The following is a 19,910-nucleotide window of genomic DNA, read 5'->3' on the forward strand; positions in this document are numbered from 1 at the left end:
ATAGGACACACCTCAGTGAGTAGCTTTATGAGATTTTATTTTCATTGATTTGGTCCACAGAGTATTGCTTTTTATTTCTATTTTGTCTCAACTTTATGGATTCTCACATACTCACAGCTGTATTTTCATTCCCTTACTGGAAACTTAAGTGAACTTAAAGGGCAATGACATTTCCTTGGTAATGAAAACAAAAGGTGAGAAGATAGAAAAAAGAAGGCGGACAGTGCCTTTAAAACAATAACTGGTCTACAGATATTTCAGCTTTCACTACCTTTTAGACTAGTGAAGGGTCTGAAAGACAAATAGGAAGCCAAGTCACAATATTCTTGTATCACTGTGCTCTCTAGAAACTTTTTCAACTGTCGTGTTTTTACATGTTAACCTAGTGCTGAGATGGGTCATGTTAAAACCACCTCCAGCTCCTTACACTACTGCTGCTTTGTCAAGCCAATTATCTGAATTTTTAACCACAGCTTTTGACTTGTAATTGCATGATACTGTAGCAACTCTGCTAGTTGTACATAAACTAGCTAAATTAAGGCATAAAGATATTCAACGAAGCTGCAATAAGTGAAATTGAAATGCATGATTAAGTCAAAAACTGGTAAATTCCTTAGACAGTCACGTTAGAGTTGCTGAATAATTAAAATAAAAATAATTCTCCAACACAGAAACAGACTGAAACATTTAGTGTAAGAATAATTTAAAATAAGATATATATAGGCACAAATTCAGTGTTTACCAAGAAACCTGTAATTTGGTTTACTTTGGCATACTTCATAAAGACTATAATTTACATAAACAACTGTGGGAGACATCTGATCTCAACTCTATAGCCTAATGTTTATGGCTTATCTGGAAGTAAAAAGTAAGTACAATTCCAAATTGTTTGTCTGGGTGTCTCTCTTCCATGGTAATTGCTGCAACCACTGATCATATTCTTAAGGGTGGTCTCCACATTCACTTAAGGCTTTGAATATTTTAAAGGAAAATAGTGGCAATTATATTTGAGGAAAAGCTAGGTGTTATACATATATAGGCTGAGTTCAAGACTCTCACCAAATTAAGCACTGCAGGGGATATAGTTGTTTCTCTCCCTACTATCTGAATCCTAGTCAGTCTGAAATACCAAACTGTTCATGGTAGTACCAAACAAGATTACTAAGCAAGTAGATAAATTTAAAATATTAGGAAGCTTTTTTTAGATTTCTACTTTAGATTTAATAATCCTGAGTTGAACTTAAATCCTTGCCTTAGTCACTGGGTCCTTCTTCTAGATTTAGCTTTACATCTTAGAGGAAAAAAGCCTGATAAAAAGATGGGATTCAAGGAGTAAAATGTGAAGAAATGCCAGAGGTTGTGATATAGGTAGAGAAAACAGAGTTGGAGTAAGAATCAGAGTAGAAGATGAGAGAAGCTTGAGATTTATATACAACCAATTCTCTCATAGATGTAAAGTTTCTTTGGATGTTAGATGTTACATGGTGTGCAATTTTTGAATCTGTGCATTTATTTTATAAGGCTTAAACAAGCTTTTTAGATATAAAGAAATCTCTGAGAGATTTGATTTGCCAGACTCCAATGGAGATGAGGATTAGTGTTTGTACAATAGCCCACCACAAAATATTGCTGTTGGTTTCTTCACTCGTCTTTCGAAATTTTTCTTCACGCTCCTAAAGAAAAAAGGAAAAGCATAATTATTACCTTTTGGCATCTGTATGTTTCATGCTGCTATCCAGGTAACTAGACAGGAATCCCTCTTCTGTGCAGTAGTGAACAAACACTTTTTTCATGTTGATAAAAATGAAAGTTTGTTCTTATCCATGAAGTGAGTATCTTTACAAATCAAAACTGAGAAGCAGACACACTGTATCCTGAAGCAGATAGGCAAACAGAGCTTTCCCTTGTTCACAAAATATATATTGTGCTAAATGTGTTCCATTAGTACAGGCTTAACCCTTTCTAGGTTTACAGTCAGTTTCATATTGCAGCCAAATTTGTTTTTTTAGGTAACTAGTTGATATATTTCAAAGACTGCCTAACTGCCTGCATGTGTATAGAAGTGAAGACAACGGGTTTACACTTGAAGGAGGGCTTTATTTCTAACTGCATGGAGATATACAGATATACACTCAGTCATTTCCTTACCCACTCCGATCAGCATGGAAATAACAGCTGGCAACATCACCAGCAGCGGTATTCGCTACCTGCTCAGCTGCTGCTACTGATTCTGACCAGGAAAACTAAATTTGGCAATTCCTGCTTTAAAATAGCACGTTTTGCTATAAGCACGAGTTCACAGTAATTAGCTTTTATGTTACAGCTTAAAAATATTTTGCAAGGTAATGTAGGCTATCTTGGTTAAATACCAATAGATTTTTATGAGTTAGTTAAAAATAACACTGTGATCAAATAATAACCCTCATAATACTTTATAAATCAATAAGCCTATTTACAATATTTTTAACATTTCCATACATACTCTTTCATAGTTTTGTTCTTTGGATATGTGATGAATTTGCTCAATTAGATGTTCTAGTCTAAAGTTAACTTCATTCACTTTGTCTTTGGCTTGAACAACAGATTCATCCAAAAAATGTTCTCCAACTCTAATGTCCAAATGGATACGCTGCGAATAGAAAAAATATTCTCATTACTGTGTCTTCTGTGTTTTCAAAATTCCTTTGGAAAAAAAATATGGATATTTCCCTTTAAGCTCATTACAGGAAAACAGTTTTAATTGCTTATACAAATCCTTCTTAAAATTAGAATCAGGCAGGATATTTAAAATGTTTCTTAGCTTTATTTTTAAATTAATTATACAAATTTAAAATCTTCACTACTGTTAGGTCATTATTTTATGATAGCATTGATTCAGCCACCATGAAAATATTTTCTTTATCCAAACTACTTAAAAAAATGAGCACCATTAGGACTGCTCATTGTATTTCACATTCCATCCTAATATTGCAGAAATCACATTCTACAGTAGTACTGCAGGAAGCTTTTTATAGATGCACTTCTAGGTTTTCTCGGCTAACAGGAATGTAAGACTGGAAGGAGACCAGCTGAATTATTATTTGCAGTTTATCATAGGTGTAAAGCAGAACCATTTATAAGGTATCTTTTTTCTTTCTCCACACATGGTTTATCTAGTATGATATACCTCCTAATATCCTATAAACTATTGTATGATCTATAGCAAAAATGCCCCAAACCTGCAAAGCAATAGACCCATAGAAAGAAAAGAGAAGAATGCAACTTGCAACTTAGTTTGTCATGAATGAAAAATTTTACTAAAACTAATATGAGAAAGTTCTACTAGAAGTCAAACAGATAATCTGCAGAAATCCGAGAGCGTGGTATTGCAACGATAGAAGTTTGGTCTACTCAGACATCATCCATAAATGAAGACCACATCTTCTTTCAGCTCTCTTAGAGTTACCTAACTGAATATCCAGAAATCTATCTCAGAACCTTATAGTAGCCTTTGTCCATTAATTTATTTAACTTTGGTTTGAAGCAGTTCAGATAACCACCACTGCATCTGGTTCTTAAAGACCACTCAAATCTTTAACTTAGCTAAAGAATGTTTTCCCTTTTGTGATCTTTATTCCTGCAGATATAAAGAGCAATATTTCCCTTTTTTACTTCTGGGTTCCTCAGATAGACAAACCACCCTGTTTAATATTTGTGCTATTAATGTTCTCCTTCCCTGCACCTGTTTGCTTCTTTTAAATAGTATGACCAGAACTGTACATGGTGCATGCATCATGTAAAATGATATTAATACAGCTCCATTTGTACCAGATAAATATCTCCTGGTCTATCCTCAGAATCACATTCATGGTATAGTTAACTATGACCAATCAATGCTTCATCCCCCATAACCTCTCTGGTTGATTAGCTCCACAGATTTTTTTTATTATTAGTTCCTAAGTGCTTTTTCAATGTGTATTTCCACTCATTTCCATAAATCAGTCCATAAAAACACCTACTTATTCCAGTGTAATAGTCCCATTTCAGTTCTGTTAACTCTTCTTGGTTCTGTGTCACCTACGTATTCCAAAATCATACATCTAGGATGAAATTTGGCCTACCTCACTTAACACATTTACTAAATATTTATATCTAGCTAGTTATCTAACTCTTTTGCAGTCAACTGGAAAAAAAAAAGCAACTCGAGCGAGTAATTCTCACTTGTTCAACTATCTTTTGAGAAGACGCATATAGATAAAATTTTCAAAACTGTTTATGAAATTATTTGCTGAAATGGGTTAGAACCATGATATCACCTCTGATGGCTTCTTTATTTTCTTTTCAAAATCTGAATTAAGGCCAACTTTATTGGTAGTAGACAATATCAAGTATGCTAATATATTATTAATTTGAATATCTTTCAAAAATTAAAATGTTAAATTTTGCTTAGGAATTCAATTTAACCTACTGAAGACATGGAATGTCTTTATGATAAGTGTTTGTGTTAGTCAATCTTACATATCTATCTTTTTGAAACAAACAGTTGTTCTTATTGATCAGAATCTTTCACGTTCAAAGCACTGTACAAACATTGAATCACTTTATAGTTATTAGTCTTGCCTCTTTAATCTTAACTTCTTAAATATCAGAACAGTCTTTTTATCCCAGCTTCAAAATTCTAGGTTTGTCTTCTTTAATCACTAGGAAATGTTGAATTATCTGCTAGAAGTTAGAGCAACTTCTAACCCAGTTTGGAATCTCTGCAGTTTGTAAACAATTAATACTATTACAACAAAGAATATTTAAGAAATACACCTACCAGTTTACTTCCTGAAAATGCCACAAATCTTGTGGAGTTAGACTGTAAACAGATAATATGCTCCCCAGATAGATAGGATGTAAAAGAAAATGTTCCTTGTGGCCCATACAGTTTTGACAATAGTACCTGTAATTGAGATGTTATGTATTTTGGGTGTGTACGTTATAAATATCAATAAAACAATCGAAAAACAGTACTGTGAATTGGATGTAAAAAGTAATCAATTAACCCCCTGACATCATTAAATTTATCTGAATTTCAGAATAGATTTAGAGAAGAATAAACAATTTTAGCTCACAATGAACATTAAAATGTTACAGATTTCTGCAATGGGCAAAAGCCAATGCTCTCTAAAGCATTTAAAGTCTAAAAATTAAGCCCTTGTCTTGGCACAGAAATAAATTGTCCATTGCTGAAAAAGCTCAGGACCTTTCCTGAGGCAGTTGCTGTGCATGATGACTGTATGCAGCCTCATGGTAATTTTGACTTTTGCAGTTTAATTTATCATCAGCCTTCCTTTCTGCTGCTCAAGTACACTCTGTACCATTTTACTTCATTAGTGAATTTTCATTTTTTAAAAATCTAACTTGTTTTCTCAGTTGTCACTTACTATTCTTAATGACAGTTTCCCAAACCCAGTAGTAATGCAAAAATTGTCCCCACACATCATTATCAAACATTGTAATTTCTATTTACTTTGATAGAAGTCACAGGTGCTTATACTTTTCAGCATCAAAATACTGAACTAGCTGGTAGACCGTAGATTTACTTTTTCCCAAAAAGTGTCAATTATTTTCAGATAGTGCTGCCTGCTAGTGCCAAAAGTCAACTCATAAATCCTATGGAAACATTTGTAAAGAGTATTTACCTCAGCAGAAGGAGTTGTGACAGTCACAAACATTCCCAAACCAGGAGCAGATTCAAGAAAGTCTTGTTTATGTATATCCCAGCGTTGTACTTTGTAATTCCCTGAATAAAAACATAGATAAAAATCTGTTAAATAAAACATACCTTAATATTAAACATCTTTATTGCTTTTGGAGCAAAAATGTAAAGATAAATGATAAGCACTAAAACAATATATATATTTCATGTGCTTATGATTAAAATTGCTCAGGGGGCACTTTATAACACTGTGAAATGCAATAAATTCTTTATACACTAAAAAATGTTCTAGAATGCTACAAAAATGGTTGATTAACAAGTAGTAGTACTTTCTGATTACTCCTAATGCTCTGGCAAGATTAGCATACAGAAAGCATGCTGAGACCTCCAAAAGCATAATTGTGCTGTATTCAAATTACATTTTTAGGATTGTCTTTCATATTTATCACATTATTTATTAAAAAGATTATTATTTATTATTTTTTGCTATCACCTTTCAGTCTTACATTTACATTTACAGTCTTGCAGATGAATTTAATGTTCTTGTGATATCTCAGGTGAAGCAGAACTTTAACACATCCTGAATTGCTTCTTTCCAGACCAGCATTAATCAAAAAAGTAACTCTCCCATTTGTATGGGAAAAACCATGTTACAGAAATTCTGGTATGAATGAGTAAATCAGTCAGAATATACAGAAGCACACATTGAAGCAGCAATTCCACTGCTGTAGAATTAGAAGATATTCTTTTTCTTTGTCTAGTCAGTCAAGGACTCTGGAAACCTGCATTTCTTTGTGTAATGGATACACACAATGTGTGAGGACATTCTGATTAGCCCCTGCTGCAGGGAGTTATTTTCAGTATGCCCTCTTTCTTATCACCATGGTTTTACCATATTTCATTAATCAGATTTTTCTGCTACAAGCCATCTTTATTATTATTTCTGTTAGAAGCCATCTTTACTATTGCATCATATAGCATTGAAAGGTACCTACCAATTACCAACGTGTCTCTGGGAACATCTTCAATTATACATTTCTCTTCTCTTTCTCCACTGTGAAAATACAAAGCAAGTGAAAAAGAAATCCAAAAGTTCATGAGAAATCCTATTAATTGGATTTTCATGGTTTTTACGTATCCCAGTTGTACGGTTTTTGAAGATAGCTGTTTACAAATGTATGTAGTGCTGTGGTCGTTCCTTGTTTGCTGCTTATCAGTGTATTTTTGAGAGAGGAAAAAAACCTGTGAGAAAAGGCAGCTGGTGGTTACACATTTATAAATAACTACAGTATGTTCTGCAGAATGAGATAACATAAAAAAGATAACTTGTAAAATCTTTCTTCTTTCTGAGCATCGAGATTAAAATTTTATTTTATACACATAGAAGAACACGAAACTGGAAAGAACCTCTCAGGTACTTGAGATCAATTCCCTAGATTACTTACTGTAAGCAACCACATGGCTATCTCTTTCCATAAACTGCTCAATTTTCAACTTAAATGAACGTGTTAACTTATATTTCCCATTTATTCTGGATGATTATTCCAGAGCTTCACTCCTCTTTTATTAAGAAAACTTGTCACTTCCAACATAAATAATTGGATGTCTGTATATACCTGTACAAAACCCACAGAGACTGTGGACTGAGAGAATTATGAAGATGAAAGTCAAAAGTACTTGAATAATAAAAGTATCTAAACCACTAATGAATGTGATACTACAGGAAAAAAAAAAAAACAAAATCAACACTTTTTGAATAAGATGTTTTTACATAAGAATATCTTTTTCTTAGATACTGCCTAATAAATTCTCTAAAGAAAGTTATAGTGTAAATCAAACAATGATTGAGGTTTTTATTTTTATCCTTTGTACTAATACAGATCAATGTATATGTTGATGGACTCATCTACCACTCAAGTGTTCCTTGTCCTATAAACTGAGATCACCGTGTCTGAAAGGTTGGCCTCAATGTGAGAAGATATGTGGTCATTTTCCAGCAGGGAGGACCCAGCTATGGGATCATTTCCAGTAGGGAGGACCCATCTTTGAACTCATTTTCCCCTTCAGAAGCTCGCTACGCTCCTGTTGAAGGCTCTATAATTTGATCACTGGCTCTTTCCAACCCTGCCATGTTCCTCAGCAGCACCTGGCATTTGCAGATGAAATTGTTCACTGACGTCCTTGAATGTGTCTGTGATGAACGTCTCAGTCCAGAGTTCTATCATCTTGACTTCAGGGTATGGGATATAAGCTGCACCCACACATGCCATATATGTGATATGCAGTGCTGTAGACAGGGAAAACACCATTTCCTTGCTGGAATTTTGCCAGCATTTATTTTGCTTGAAAAGGTGGAAGTTGGATTTTATTTTATGTTTTGTTTTTATATAGCTGTCAGATGCCTAGCTGCATAAATTGCATTCTCAGCACTATGCACACACCAAAGGATCATGACTAGCCCTTTTCTCATATTGTTCACCATGTCCTCTGAATTTTTCTTTCAATTACCTCATAAAATGTCCCATTTGCATTTACTGTTATTTAGTTACACCTATACTAGTAAATAAAGTTATTTTGGTCTTCCTATCCATTTCTGAGCAGCCCTTCCGAGAATCTACTTGCTTTGTCAGGTGATGCATTCTGCTAGTGCTCGTAGCCATAGAACTGGCTCCATCATAGCACAAGAACAGGAAGAAGGGTGGACAGCAGCTCATCTTCAATATCTGTAACCTAAAAACCTAAAATTTTGGATGGTAACTCTTACTGGATTATTTCACATCTGCAAAAGAAGGACTGATTCATGTTTGTTGCCCCTCACTGCACTTGCTATCTATGAAGTTGTCTCAATATAAAAATGTCTTTGTCTAACCTGGCACAGGCTTACTACCATCATTGGTTCAGTCCATTCACAGAATGAAATATCTTCACAGACACTCTAGCACAAGTATTAGTTCAACTCCATCAAAGTACAACATCCCTATACTGATAAAGAGATTGTCAGATGAGGAGACTTGATTCCTTAAATGTTACTTCTTATTTTTTGACTTCATATGGTTAACTATAGAGGGATACAAATTGCATCCCATGGCCATTGAATCCTTAGGAGTCTCAAGGGTGATATTAGATCTCTGTTACTACTTTAGCATTTATCCATCAGAAATCATTTCAGATTATACAGGATCTCATCATGTAATTGGACTCTTACCCCTCCACCACAGGGAGATCTTGCCTGACATGCACTGACATAAATTCTCATGCCATACTATACCTGCAAGAAGTATTAGTTTGTCCACAGATTGTGAGCTAGTTAAGCAATCATCCTTTTAGCTTTTCATTGACTAGTTGAGGTTTCCAAAATTCTGTGTTCCAGTGGTATAACACAAGATGTACACAGGGACACCACTCTATTCTTCACTCTGCCCAGACCAGTTGGGACAGACACATTACTTCTGTACTTTTGGCTAGCAAATGCTAATACAGTAGGGCTGCTGGACTTCAAACAAAAATAAGTCAGCCTCCAGGTGATCAGGTTGTCATGTAGCATATTGAGAGCTATTTTGTCTCGGGCATTCACAGTACCTGTAAATTATCATGCACACAACTTCTGCATACTACATTCCATTAAATAGGATTCAGCTGACTTCAGAATTGCTGTATCAAGTGTTAGATTTATTTTATGTGCACGTTCAATATTGTCATGGAATAATCTGAGTTACTTTACTATGTTGGATCATTCATGACAGATCAGATATTCTCAAGGTACTTCAAATATCTGGGACTAGGAATATCATGAAATGGACTATTTTGCCTTCAATACCATCAGGTAATCTCAGATCCTTTGTTCACACTCCAGTTATGTCCTGCTGAAGACAGTGCTCGTACAGGCATCAGAAAGGCTGCCATACGCTTTCCTTCCCCTTCTAGAAGTTAGACACACGTTAGTTTCCATGACCGTGCTTAACTTAGCATGTCTGGGGTTTTAGAACCATTTTTCAATTAATCCAAGACTGTCCCCCCCAAAATGATCTTTAACAGCAGATCCTGTGCCATTTTGACAACTGCCGGCAATATTTCATATCAAGCTTGGTGGATGAGATTTGGTCAGTTAGAGTTGGCCCACTTACACAGTACACTTACATAGTACAGAGTTGACCCTCTGATACAGCTTCTCCTCAGTTGTGGGAAAGCATATTTAGTCAGCAATATGGAACAGGGCCTCAAACAGCAATTAGTAAGATTTTTTTCACACACACCCCATGGGCATTCATCCCAGTCATTTTGGAGTATTTGGTAGTACAAAATGTCTGCCCTCTCCTTTAGTCCACCTAAGGCTCACACAGCCAACATTTATGCCATGGTACCAGGAAGAGCTTTTCAGTTCAGTTCAGTTCATATAAACACATCAGTACTTCCCGTATCCTGGCATATCTACAAAAGTACCCTGGTTTTTGTCTAGTCATTAACCAACAAGGTGCTGTATTGGATGTCTGCAGAGAAGCCACAGTCCATAGAAAAGCATAAATATATATACAACTTCATCTGGCATTCCTGCCTACCAGGAGACAATAGGAAGAGCTTTCATGTGTTCACCACTAACTGTCCTTAAATTCCTTAAGGTACTGGACAAGTTGTTCTCAGTATTGAGGTACCCTATTCCACTATAGGAATTGAATTTGGTGTTCATGATTTTTGTAGGACCACAGTTCAAGTCTGTGGTGACTCTTTCATTGCTACATTTACCTTTAACCGTGTCTTCCATTCTGCAAGAATATCTGCCAAGGCATTAAAGCTGATTCTTCCTACAAAAAGTTCTTACTAAAAAAATTGTCTTTACAAAACCATTTCAAGTTTCCTCCCAAAGTGTTTTCTGAGATTAGTTTAACCCAGAAATTAATTTACCTATTTCCTTCCCTAAATCTCATGTATTTAGGACCACAGAACCTTGGCTGTGAGCCATCTGTAACACTGGATGTAAGGGAAAAGGAAGGGAGAGCTTCTCTGTGTTTCTTCATGGTCCCAAAATTTTTAGGAAAAATCCAAGCTTGTGTTGAAACTAAAATCTACAAAGGCCTAGCCGTATCCACACAGAGAACAGGTGTCTCACTAATCAGTTTAATAAAGATATGAGAAGTGTACTCCATCATTAGAACGTGCTTCACTAGAACTCACTGTATCCACAGTCTTGCCTAGAAATGTCTCCATCCCCGGTGTTTGCAAAGTAAATACCTGGAACAATACGTACAGCCAAACATTATGCAGCCACAGGACATCCTTCAAGAATGGCATATTTACCAGGGTCTCCTGAAGTCACTGCTTACAAAAAAAAAACGTATCCATGTAACTGACTGGGTAGGAAACGTCTGCTTGAAGGAACCTCCAGTGAATATTAATCTATGCAAACACTCTAAAATAGGTAAGTTATTTATCACTAACTGGAGTTTCCTGAAGTGTGTTGGCCTTTTACATATTCACTTACATTTCTGCTCCACCTCCCCCTCTCAATCCCTTCTCCCACACTGTCTTTTGGGAAACTTTTGCCTTCAGGAGTCTGAGTAAAAACTGGAATTTCTCCACTATCAAATCATATATCGTAGGACTGAAATCCTAGATCCGGGTCATGTATACAACTATAGATGCAGATACTCTTCTACTGGACCTAGCCCTTTAGTTGTTCTGGACATGTGACGAAACAAAACTCTAGTGTTTAGAGAACTCCAGGAAGGTTTCTCCAAGGATATCTTGTGGCTTGTGGGTTTGTTTTTCCTAAGTCATAATTTAGACTTGCATCTGATTTCTGCCTAAGACCTTGAGTTTAATTTATCACTTATTGATTAATCAATTTGAAATTAATTCCCATCCTCAGAGAATATTTAAATATATACTTCAATATATGCTTATGTTTTCTGAGATGATGATAACTGTGTAACTATATAGCAAATAAGTTTAACAGAAAAGAAAACATAGAATGAGTCAAAATTAATATAAAAATAAGAAAGAAAAAAATTGAAAAGGTGGAGAAATTAACTAAACTCAAAATATGAAAATGATAGTGTAACAACACTATTTCAATTATAGAATGGAAACAGGGGAACCTGAAAGAAATTAGGTATAATAAAAAGAGTAAGTGAAACAATTTTGAAAAACAGGCAACAGTGGGAATCTGAAGAATACAATATGTAGAAATTCCTGTACTTAGACCTAACAACTGCATTTATTAGCATTTGCAGGACCAACTTAGTCTAGTCTGATAAAGTTTCAAATTTCTTTGGGTCTTTGCAAGATTTATCTCCTGGAAAAAAATATAGAGAACTTTTTAAATGTTTCAGCCCTACAGAGAATGAATGCAGTGTGCTCCTTTAAGTACACAATAAATTTTCTGATATTTGGCATATTCCAGAAAGAACCTACTCAAATCAGCTCTCCTGTTCAATATCTGTGCTGTATATTTGTAAAATTGCAATGTGCTGTAAAAGTTTTGTAGGCAGACTGTAAACATATTCTGTTGAACAGTGTTATTCCAAAATTCTTTTCCTAGTTAGTAGCCACAGCACTTTATAAGCCATATGTTACTTTTGCTTTATAATGGTTATTTGACCATTAAAACTTGCAGTCAGGACCAGTTTCTGATATACTGTGTTTTGTAATATCCGTGTATACCTCAATTTTAGATGATATTAAAACATTGGTAAGTTTTCTCTATAAAAAAGGTCAGGATGACACAAATAGCAGCAAAGACATTTAAAGAAACAGACACATTTACTGCATATATAAAGACAATGATATAATTTATGTTATGGTCAACAGTGTTAACTTCGAGATAAATGTCTCATGAGGGACACACCCCAACTAACTACCAGTCAGTTTTTAAATCTCAGCAAACACTTTTAATTAAATTCAGAAGTATTCTGCTAGTATCCACACTTCTGATTTTTTCTAGTAATTTTGTTGGCCGAGTGTCCTCATGACAGATGTTCTTCTCACTTTTGAGAAAAAAAGAAGAAGAATTTTCATCTATTCATAAGTCTCAAGACAAGTTTACTCAGTTATACTATTGTCTTAACGACACTGCAAATATCTGGTCACTCTGATTTATGTAAGTAGTTTCTGAAGAAATGCATGTTAAACATGTTTAGAAAGACGACAAAAATGCCAATAAATTATAAAAACATAATTTAGAGAAAAAATTAATTTCTAGGTATAAATAGCTGTAGATCAACAAATTACAGTATCTAATAACGTTATTAGTTTAGATTTTGTGATTGAAAGATTTTTACATGTGTGAAGTGTAATCTTTTCAAATGTCTTCTTTTCTGCCACTAGAGGGTACTCCAAGAATTTACAGTATATTTATAGCAAGGATTTATTTGGGGTTTTTTGGTCTGTAAATGATCAAGTACTGTTGTCATACTAAACCTTAGGAATTTAACCCCCCAAAATCTTGATATTAAACAACAACTTTCAAAACCAGTCTAATATACCTTTTCATCAAAATAGTGCAGCATACCTGAATTATAAGGAACATTGACTGACATGTAGTTTAGATTTAGTTAAACTAATCCTACTTTTAAATTATCTAAATTATTATATTTTATTTATTTCAGACACAATTCTCTGGTTCACATCCTGTTTCTTCGTCCAGATTTGGACAAGGCATTCCATTATTGGCAGGCTGAAGAAGTACAAAACGAGTTCTGATCTTCGTCCCTGTTTTTCTGCAAACACCTCTACAAAGACCCCAGGAAGACCATTGTGAAACCTCACAGTCCAGTGGTGTTTCTGCAATAGACACAATAAAAAGGTAGCTTTACATAAATTTCTGCTTAAGGCAAATACATAGTTGGCAAAGCATTAAGGACTGGTGATCAAATAGTGTCCTTTCTTATAAAAAATACACGTGATATTAATAAAATCCATATGCTGTCTCATAAATAAAAATCTCTGTTTTCAGCTCCTAAACTCCTTGACACTGGTGGTATTGTTATTATTACCACTGCAGTCTAGAGACTGTCTGAGGTATTATATCGGTAATGCAGCATATTATCTATTGAATTGCAAATATAGAATTCGTGTCAAAAAAAACTATGCTTAAAATAATTGCATTCATGAGATTGTGTTACAAAACATTTACTGTCAATTTTATAACTCATTTGCCTTTCATGCCTTAGTAAAAAGACCCGGATTAAAGGTTTTCTCTGGTTTATTTAGGTGTATTTATATTTCTTTGCAGATAGATATTGTTTCTATAGCTGTTCATATCAAATCCCATCTAACTTTTGTTCCAATTTGCTTCAGAAATAAAGAAAAGTCCCATTCTTTTATCATTAAATCATCTTGCTATTGTTCGGTATGTACACTATAGTTCCCCTTGCCAATAAAGATATTCTATCACTAGAAGCTTTTTAATACTAAAAGGGCTTTCATTATAGTTTTAATTTAGTGCAAGAAAAGAAGTCAGAAACTCAAGTACTTTTCATAATGTATACTTCCATTGAAAATATCTCTATAAAATATCTCTATTCCTTAGCAGGTTAAATAAAAATATTGCTTGTCACAGGAAATTGTCTCACAACTGTGTATTACAACATTTGTAGGTAAAATAGTTGTGCACAAAACCCGCTTTAAATGCTGTATTAAGTGTGTGACCTCTGGTATAAATTTCTGATATTACAGTGGAACTCACCACTTCTGTTGTGATCACTCATTCCCATGTTTCTAGAGTGAATGAGGGAAACAGTTTGATCTCTGGTAATTTAATCTATCCTTTTGATTCTGGAATATGTTTTTAAATTGACTTATTTACTGTTAATATACAATAAAGAGGGGATATATGAAAAAATGGGTTTTGAAATACCATACTTTAAATGCATTGTTTTAAATATATATCCTAAAGAGGGACAAATGTTCCTTTCAAATGTTGTGTGAAAGGCATATGACTGAAAATCAGATGTTGCACTGACTTTGAATATGTCTTGTTGATAGAGAAATATATTTATTAAATTATAAATCATGCATTATTAGCTGTGTAGGGAATGAGCTTTATTTTAGTGATTGTCAGGTGACTTCAGCACAGAGCTAGAGGCATACAAGCTTCAGACATTCTGGTGAAGTTCTTGGAACATAGGATCTCTTATAGGAATACCTTGGGGATTTAGCCTGTTGCTGTCTCTCAAATAGTATTTAGGATGTCGGTCTTCTTATTCTTAGCCCTTCCTCTTACACTTTGTAAAAATCCACCAGAAAAGTGTAAAGAGAAAATCTCAGTGGACACTGTCCAACTGCTATCTTTCCCTTAGAGCAAATATTATGATAATTATGTATTTGTTATTTTGAGATTTGAAAATTACCCTCAAATCTGACTTAAGTAGTTTGCATGTCTTCCTACCTAAGTAACGTTATTAGATAATATATTTAAGAAAATCAAAATGAGAGAGAACATTATTTTTGTTGTCAGGATGTATGTTTCTATCACAAATATGTCCAAATCAATTGAATTATGTCAGTTCTTACTGCACATAACTATCAAGCCCTCTGACCCAGAAAGAGACCACAATAGTTCTTTTGCTCCATCATCACATAAAAACTTAAGGATGAATATTTACTTCAAACTTACAAAGAATCGGGGAACTCTGATTCTGATCAAGTGTTATTTATTTCTCATAAACTTCATGGATTATGCTGATACTAAGGCTTGAGTAGCCCTTACTGTGGGTATAACCTGAATATGCAATCCCTTCCTGATTCTTGCAGGGATTCTCTTTTATGTCAACTGACTTGTTTTATTTCCCATGTGTGAGTCTGGAAGCTATTTCTATGTAGATAGGAGAATGTTCTGCCTAATCACCTATTTCATCCACATCACCTGCCAGATTTCCACATATTTTCTGAGTGAATGGAAATAACAGAATTGAGCATATCAAAGTACTAATCACTTACCTGAGACAGAGTCTATTATTTCATTGCTTTTAGCTGGAAGATTAAGATAAGGTACAGGAAGACCCAGCTGGTTTTTCTTTATTTTCACCATTGTCACTTGAGCAATAGGTGGCAAAATTTTGAGTTTGGGATAATAAAATGAGTTTGCTGGGTGACTTGGAGAGGAACAAGTGATCTGTGAAATAAAAAGGGGAACCTTAAAGAAACTACATCATATTAGTAGGAAGATAACTGTAAAATCATGTTTACACATCATGCTAATACCTTTTTGGCAAGTAAAATGCATGTAACCAGTTTCTCTGAACCTCAGTTCACATAACTACTGCTGGTAATCCCAGAATTTTTATGCATAATACTTTGAGACTGGGCACAATGAACTGTGCCAACCTTTGGATAGAGGACTGTGCTGGGAGGTACTGAAAACTCAATAATGTATGGAATGGTTTGATGGAAAGAAGTGGATGTTATTACAAGGAAGAATACAAGAGTATTAAGTAACAATATTATGTATACTGTAGCTACTGTCCTATGGATAGTGGAGGCCAAATGTATTGTTTTCCAGCTTCTCTGCTCCTTGGCTCTAGAAAATCTGACATTAAAGAAAGGATTAAGTGAATTCTTATAGTATTCAAAACATTTGAATCAAAGTCCTCTGTTCCCCACCACCCTTAAATCACAAAAGCAAAGTATGAGACATATAGAGTATCAAGTGAGCAAAAGAGACTGAAAGTGGGGTCACCATAGTAGTCATGAAGTTCTCCTCTGCTTTCCCTTGGCTCTTTTCCCTCAAAGGTAACAGTTTCAGGTTTCAGCAATGCTTTTAACTGAAAAATCCTCCCTACATCTGTATTCACTACTAAGAATTTTCCTGTTTATATATATTACATATTTAGTAATGCCAGGACTTCTGTGAATATTTTTATTTTCCTGGTGTTCTAAGAATTACTAAAAATCATCCAAAAATAGTCAACTTTTACAGAAAATACTTTAAATGTAGAGCCAAATTTTCATGAACCATCTGCATTTATCTAATAAATTTGAAAGATACAGAAAAATAAACAAAAGCAGTAGGGTTATCACCTATGTAATAAATCCATATTTAGAGAGCATCAGCACTCTCAAGTAACTGAAATCAGTTTCACAAGAGTCTATAGTGTAGTCATAGGATAATTATCTTTTAAAGGACTCAAAACATATAGTACAAAGTGCTAAAATATGTATATACACCTACCTCTGTAACTGTGTCCTGTGGAATAGTGGCAAAGTTTGGGGAAGAAAATGTGAAACCACTGTCAGTTCCAGCATCATATGGAAATAGATCTACTGATACTTCTTCCATCCAGTGGTCTCCTTCACAGAGATTGAGGCTGTCAATACCCACAAACCAGTCAGGGCTTGGAACAATTCGTACAACAAATGAAACCTAATGAAACAAAATGATCCATGAGGATTGTATCACTTAGTTTGAAATGCTTCAGTCCTCCTTATAGTAATTTTAACTTAAAATCTTTGAAAGAAATGTCATTATGGTCTTCTACTTTATAGAACCTGTACAGTGCTCCCTGCAATGTGACATGGTTTTTAGTAACTCTTTGCATTATATTGTTCCTACAAGTGAGAACTCAAATACTTAATTTTGGGTGCTAGTGACATAAAATAAACTTTTAAAATTAATATGTACATTTACTTACTAAGGGATGTCTTGAATGCACTTCTAATTCAGTGGAAGTTTGTCCTGTACCACTGGAAATGGCAGGAGCAGAGAAGATTCCATGTACACTCTGAATTTTCTCTCCAGCTTCTTCTATTTCTTTCATTAATACCCATGCTTCACCCTTTTCAGCAAAATCACGTACACCATTGCTGGCATATTCATTTTTTTTCCACATGCTGTAGTCAGAACTATGAGTAACACCTATTTGAGTGAATACATGGCATGACATAAAAGTCTGGTTTAGATTGTCCCTATTTCTTCAATTTATCTGTTTTATTTCTGAGGTTAAAAAAATGTGTATAAAAATGAGTGAACACTCAAACATTTGGCTTATCACTGTTTGTTTCAGCTGCAGCCAATTGAAAACAGAAGCCAATTGAAAACAGTTGTAGATTTTTGAAAGCATTGTGGATACTTCAGTTTCTGCATTTCATACTTAATAACTTTGGCTATTTTTTTTCCTTTTTCGTTAATTATCCTAAAATTGACTATTAAGAAGAAAAAAAGATCAAGAGATTTATCTGTTCTTAAAACTGTACACTTCACTTACCTAGCATTGACGACCACTGTGCTGGGGGCCTATAAAGTGGATACTGTTTGGGGAAAGCAGTCTGACTCCATTTCCCTGTGAAGATTATGCTGTACTTAGCAAGTTCCTCTGCTGTGCAAATAGAATCATCCCCCACAGGCAGGCTGCTGGCATAACCTAGTATTGTTATAAGTAAGGTCCAGATAACTTTACAGGAGCGGTAGACAAACATCAGGTTTTCCATTCCCTTCCACACACACACACAAAAAAAAAAGTATGTTAGCCATATTAGTCACTCTAAACTAAAAAATTGAATAACAGTTACCTAATAAAATGTAACGTACCGTAAGTTATAACCAAAAAGAAAGCATACATCTGAAACACTAAAAATTGTTATGCTTCTAAAAACGTTATTATAATGCTTTCAGATTTGATATTTCCATGCTATATACTACAAATCTGTAACTCTACCTGGGACAAGTGTTTCTAATGAAAATAAAACTTAACCTTGTCCATAGTACTACCTCTGAGAAGAATCTGTTTCTGATTTTCTTTTGAAATCTTATTAGAGTCACATCTTGAATTAATTAGAGTAGCAACTGTTTCTGTGGAAAACATTAGTGGTATATTTATTCTTCTAAAGATTAAATTGCAGGTTACTTTGCCAAAAGAAATGATTTATTTTAAATTTGTGTTCCACAAAGGCTGTTTTATGGCATAACATTTAAAGTCAAATACATTTCATACTTATATAAATTACTTTGCTGTCATAACTTGTGCATTAAAAAATACATTGTAATTACTTCAGATTGTTTAAGCTACATAGTTGTTAAAACCCAATATTTTTAAAAAGTTGCTGTCATAGGTTTTGCAAATTTTGTTTTCAAATTAATATGGTAATTGCATCAGACTGTTGAACTCCAGCAATTGTTTAAAATAACAGCCTTAAAAACTTATTTTTAAATGCTTTTGTCCTTTGAGAAAACTATACAAATATAACTAAAACACTAATAATATATTAATCTGTAAAAAGAGCTGTGAATACTCACTAAATATTTCCTCTGGAGCACTGGTAGGGGGAGAGCACCTGCTTTTGCTGGCAGCTGAGTTGGTCTGCAAGAGAAGACAGTAGGAGTCTTGCTATTTATGCCTGAAGAGGGTCCCTTTGGTCCAACAATTATTGTAATCTTTAGACTTTCCAGGTTTGCAAAATCATGCCATCTTCTTGTTTGCAATCTTTTTGGATGGACTATCAGAGGTTTCCTGTCTGTCAACTGGTTCAGGTTCCTATCAGAAGACTGTGATGCCGAATAGGCGAAATGCTTTAAAAAAATACCTTGGATTATTAGTAACAGTTCGAGTTTTCTGGTGCCTTTACAGCTCTCTGCTCTTATTAATGCCTCCAAGCTATACAAATGAACTGATTCCAACACTGAAATAGTTCTAGTGAATACACTTTAAATGAGAAGCATGTTTTCTTGTAAGTTTTATTGTCTGACAGATGCTCCTTCCAAACATTTACAGAGAGCTTGCTCACTCTCACACACCATATGTATGTGTTCAAATAAAAAGGGTGAGGCAGCTAAAAAAGTCAAGAGGAAAAAAAAGTTACATTTCATAATTGCACATACTCACACAGACTGTGTCTCCTGCAAATATGAATTAATTTAAAGTAGTACAGTGTATATTTTTGTGTTCTACAGTACCGTATGCTGGATGATGAAAGGGCTCTGTAACATTGTGGTTTCTTTGGAAAGAGTGGTTTTGGAAAGCTCTGAGATTTTTCTTAGCTGTCTTCAGAGGAAAAACCCCAAATAAAAATCTTATTATTACAGTTAAATCATGCATCCTCTGTAGCACAGTCCATATACTTACATCACTAAAATTATTTAAATTGTCTGTGAAAAATTATGCATAATACAGTGACCCAATTAAGAAATAATGTTTAATATTTATTTTAAATTATTTTCCCCACCACCTTTCAAACAAGGGAAAACAAGGGCTTTGTGCCATGCTTTTAAGGTTAAAAAATGCTATGGTGGCTGATCAGT

At 34.4% G+C, this 19,910-nt stretch overlaps 2 protein-coding genes across 2 annotated transcripts; both read right to left on the reverse strand.

Annotated features, from left to right (window-relative positions):
* Positions 1–1,299: 1,299 nt before the first annotated feature.
* On the reverse strand, positions 1,300–6,808 carry LOC141922201 (transmembrane emp24 domain-containing protein 11-like). The gene is made up of 5 exons (XM_074821342.1): positions 6,679–6,808; positions 5,667–5,767; positions 4,799–4,924; positions 2,483–2,629; positions 1,300–1,673 (listed from the first exon to the last, which is right to left on the reverse strand). Exons 1-5 carry the CDS (start codon positions 6,806–6,808, stop codon positions 1,524–1,526), a joined length of 654 nt encoding a protein of 217 aa, XP_074677443.1. The 3' UTR covers positions 1,300–1,523.
* Positions 6,809–12,422: 5,614 nt separating this feature from the next.
* SPON2 (spondin 2) lies at positions 12,423–19,189 on the reverse strand. Its single transcript, XM_074821343.1, has 6 exons — positions 18,909–19,189; positions 17,881–18,106; positions 17,308–17,531; positions 16,848–17,039; positions 15,617–15,791; positions 12,423–13,459 (listed from the first exon to the last, which is right to left on the reverse strand). The coding sequence occupies exons 2-6, from the start codon at positions 18,101–18,103 to the stop codon at positions 13,281–13,283; spliced, it is 993 nt and encodes a 330-aa protein (XP_074677444.1). The 5' UTR covers positions 18,104–18,106; positions 18,909–19,189; the 3' UTR covers positions 12,423–13,280.
* Positions 19,190–19,910: the final 721 nt, after the last annotated feature.

This window comes from Strix aluco, chromosome 4, assembly GCF_031877795.1.
Source record: "Strix aluco isolate bStrAlu1 chromosome 4, bStrAlu1.hap1, whole genome shotgun sequence".
NCBI classification, from domain to species: domain Eukaryota; kingdom Metazoa; phylum Chordata; class Aves; order Strigiformes; family Strigidae; genus Strix; species Strix aluco.

What these genes read in the sequence shown, in the direction of transcription:
- SPON2 (XM_074821343.1), bottom strand. Translation starts at nt 18,103, where the DNA reads ATGGAAAACCTGATGTTTGTCTACCGCTCCTGTAAAGTTATCTGGACC. An exon ending in ACAGTGGTCGTCAATGCTAG is followed by an intron (nt 17,532 to 17,880) that starts GTAAGTGAAGTG and finishes TCACTCAAATAG; the next exon opens with GTGTTACTCATAGTTCTGAC. An exon ending in AATAATAGACTCTGTCTCAG is followed by an intron (nt 13,460 to 15,616) that starts GTAAGTGATTAG and finishes TGTCTATTGCAG; the next exon opens with AAACACCACTGGACTGTGAG.
- LOC141922201 (XM_074821342.1), bottom strand. Translation starts at nt 6,808, where the DNA reads ATGAAAATCCAATTAATAGGATTTCTCATGAACTTTTGGATTTCTTTT. An exon ending in CATTTTCAGGAAGTAAACTG is followed by an intron (nt 2,630 to 4,798) that starts GTAGGTGTATTT and finishes TTCTATTCGCAG; the next exon opens with CGTATCCATTTGGACATTAG. An exon ending in AAGAACAAAACTATGAAAGA is followed by an intron (nt 1,674 to 2,482) that starts GTATGTATGGAA and finishes TTTTTTCTTTAG; the next exon opens with GAGCGTGAAGAAAAATTTCG.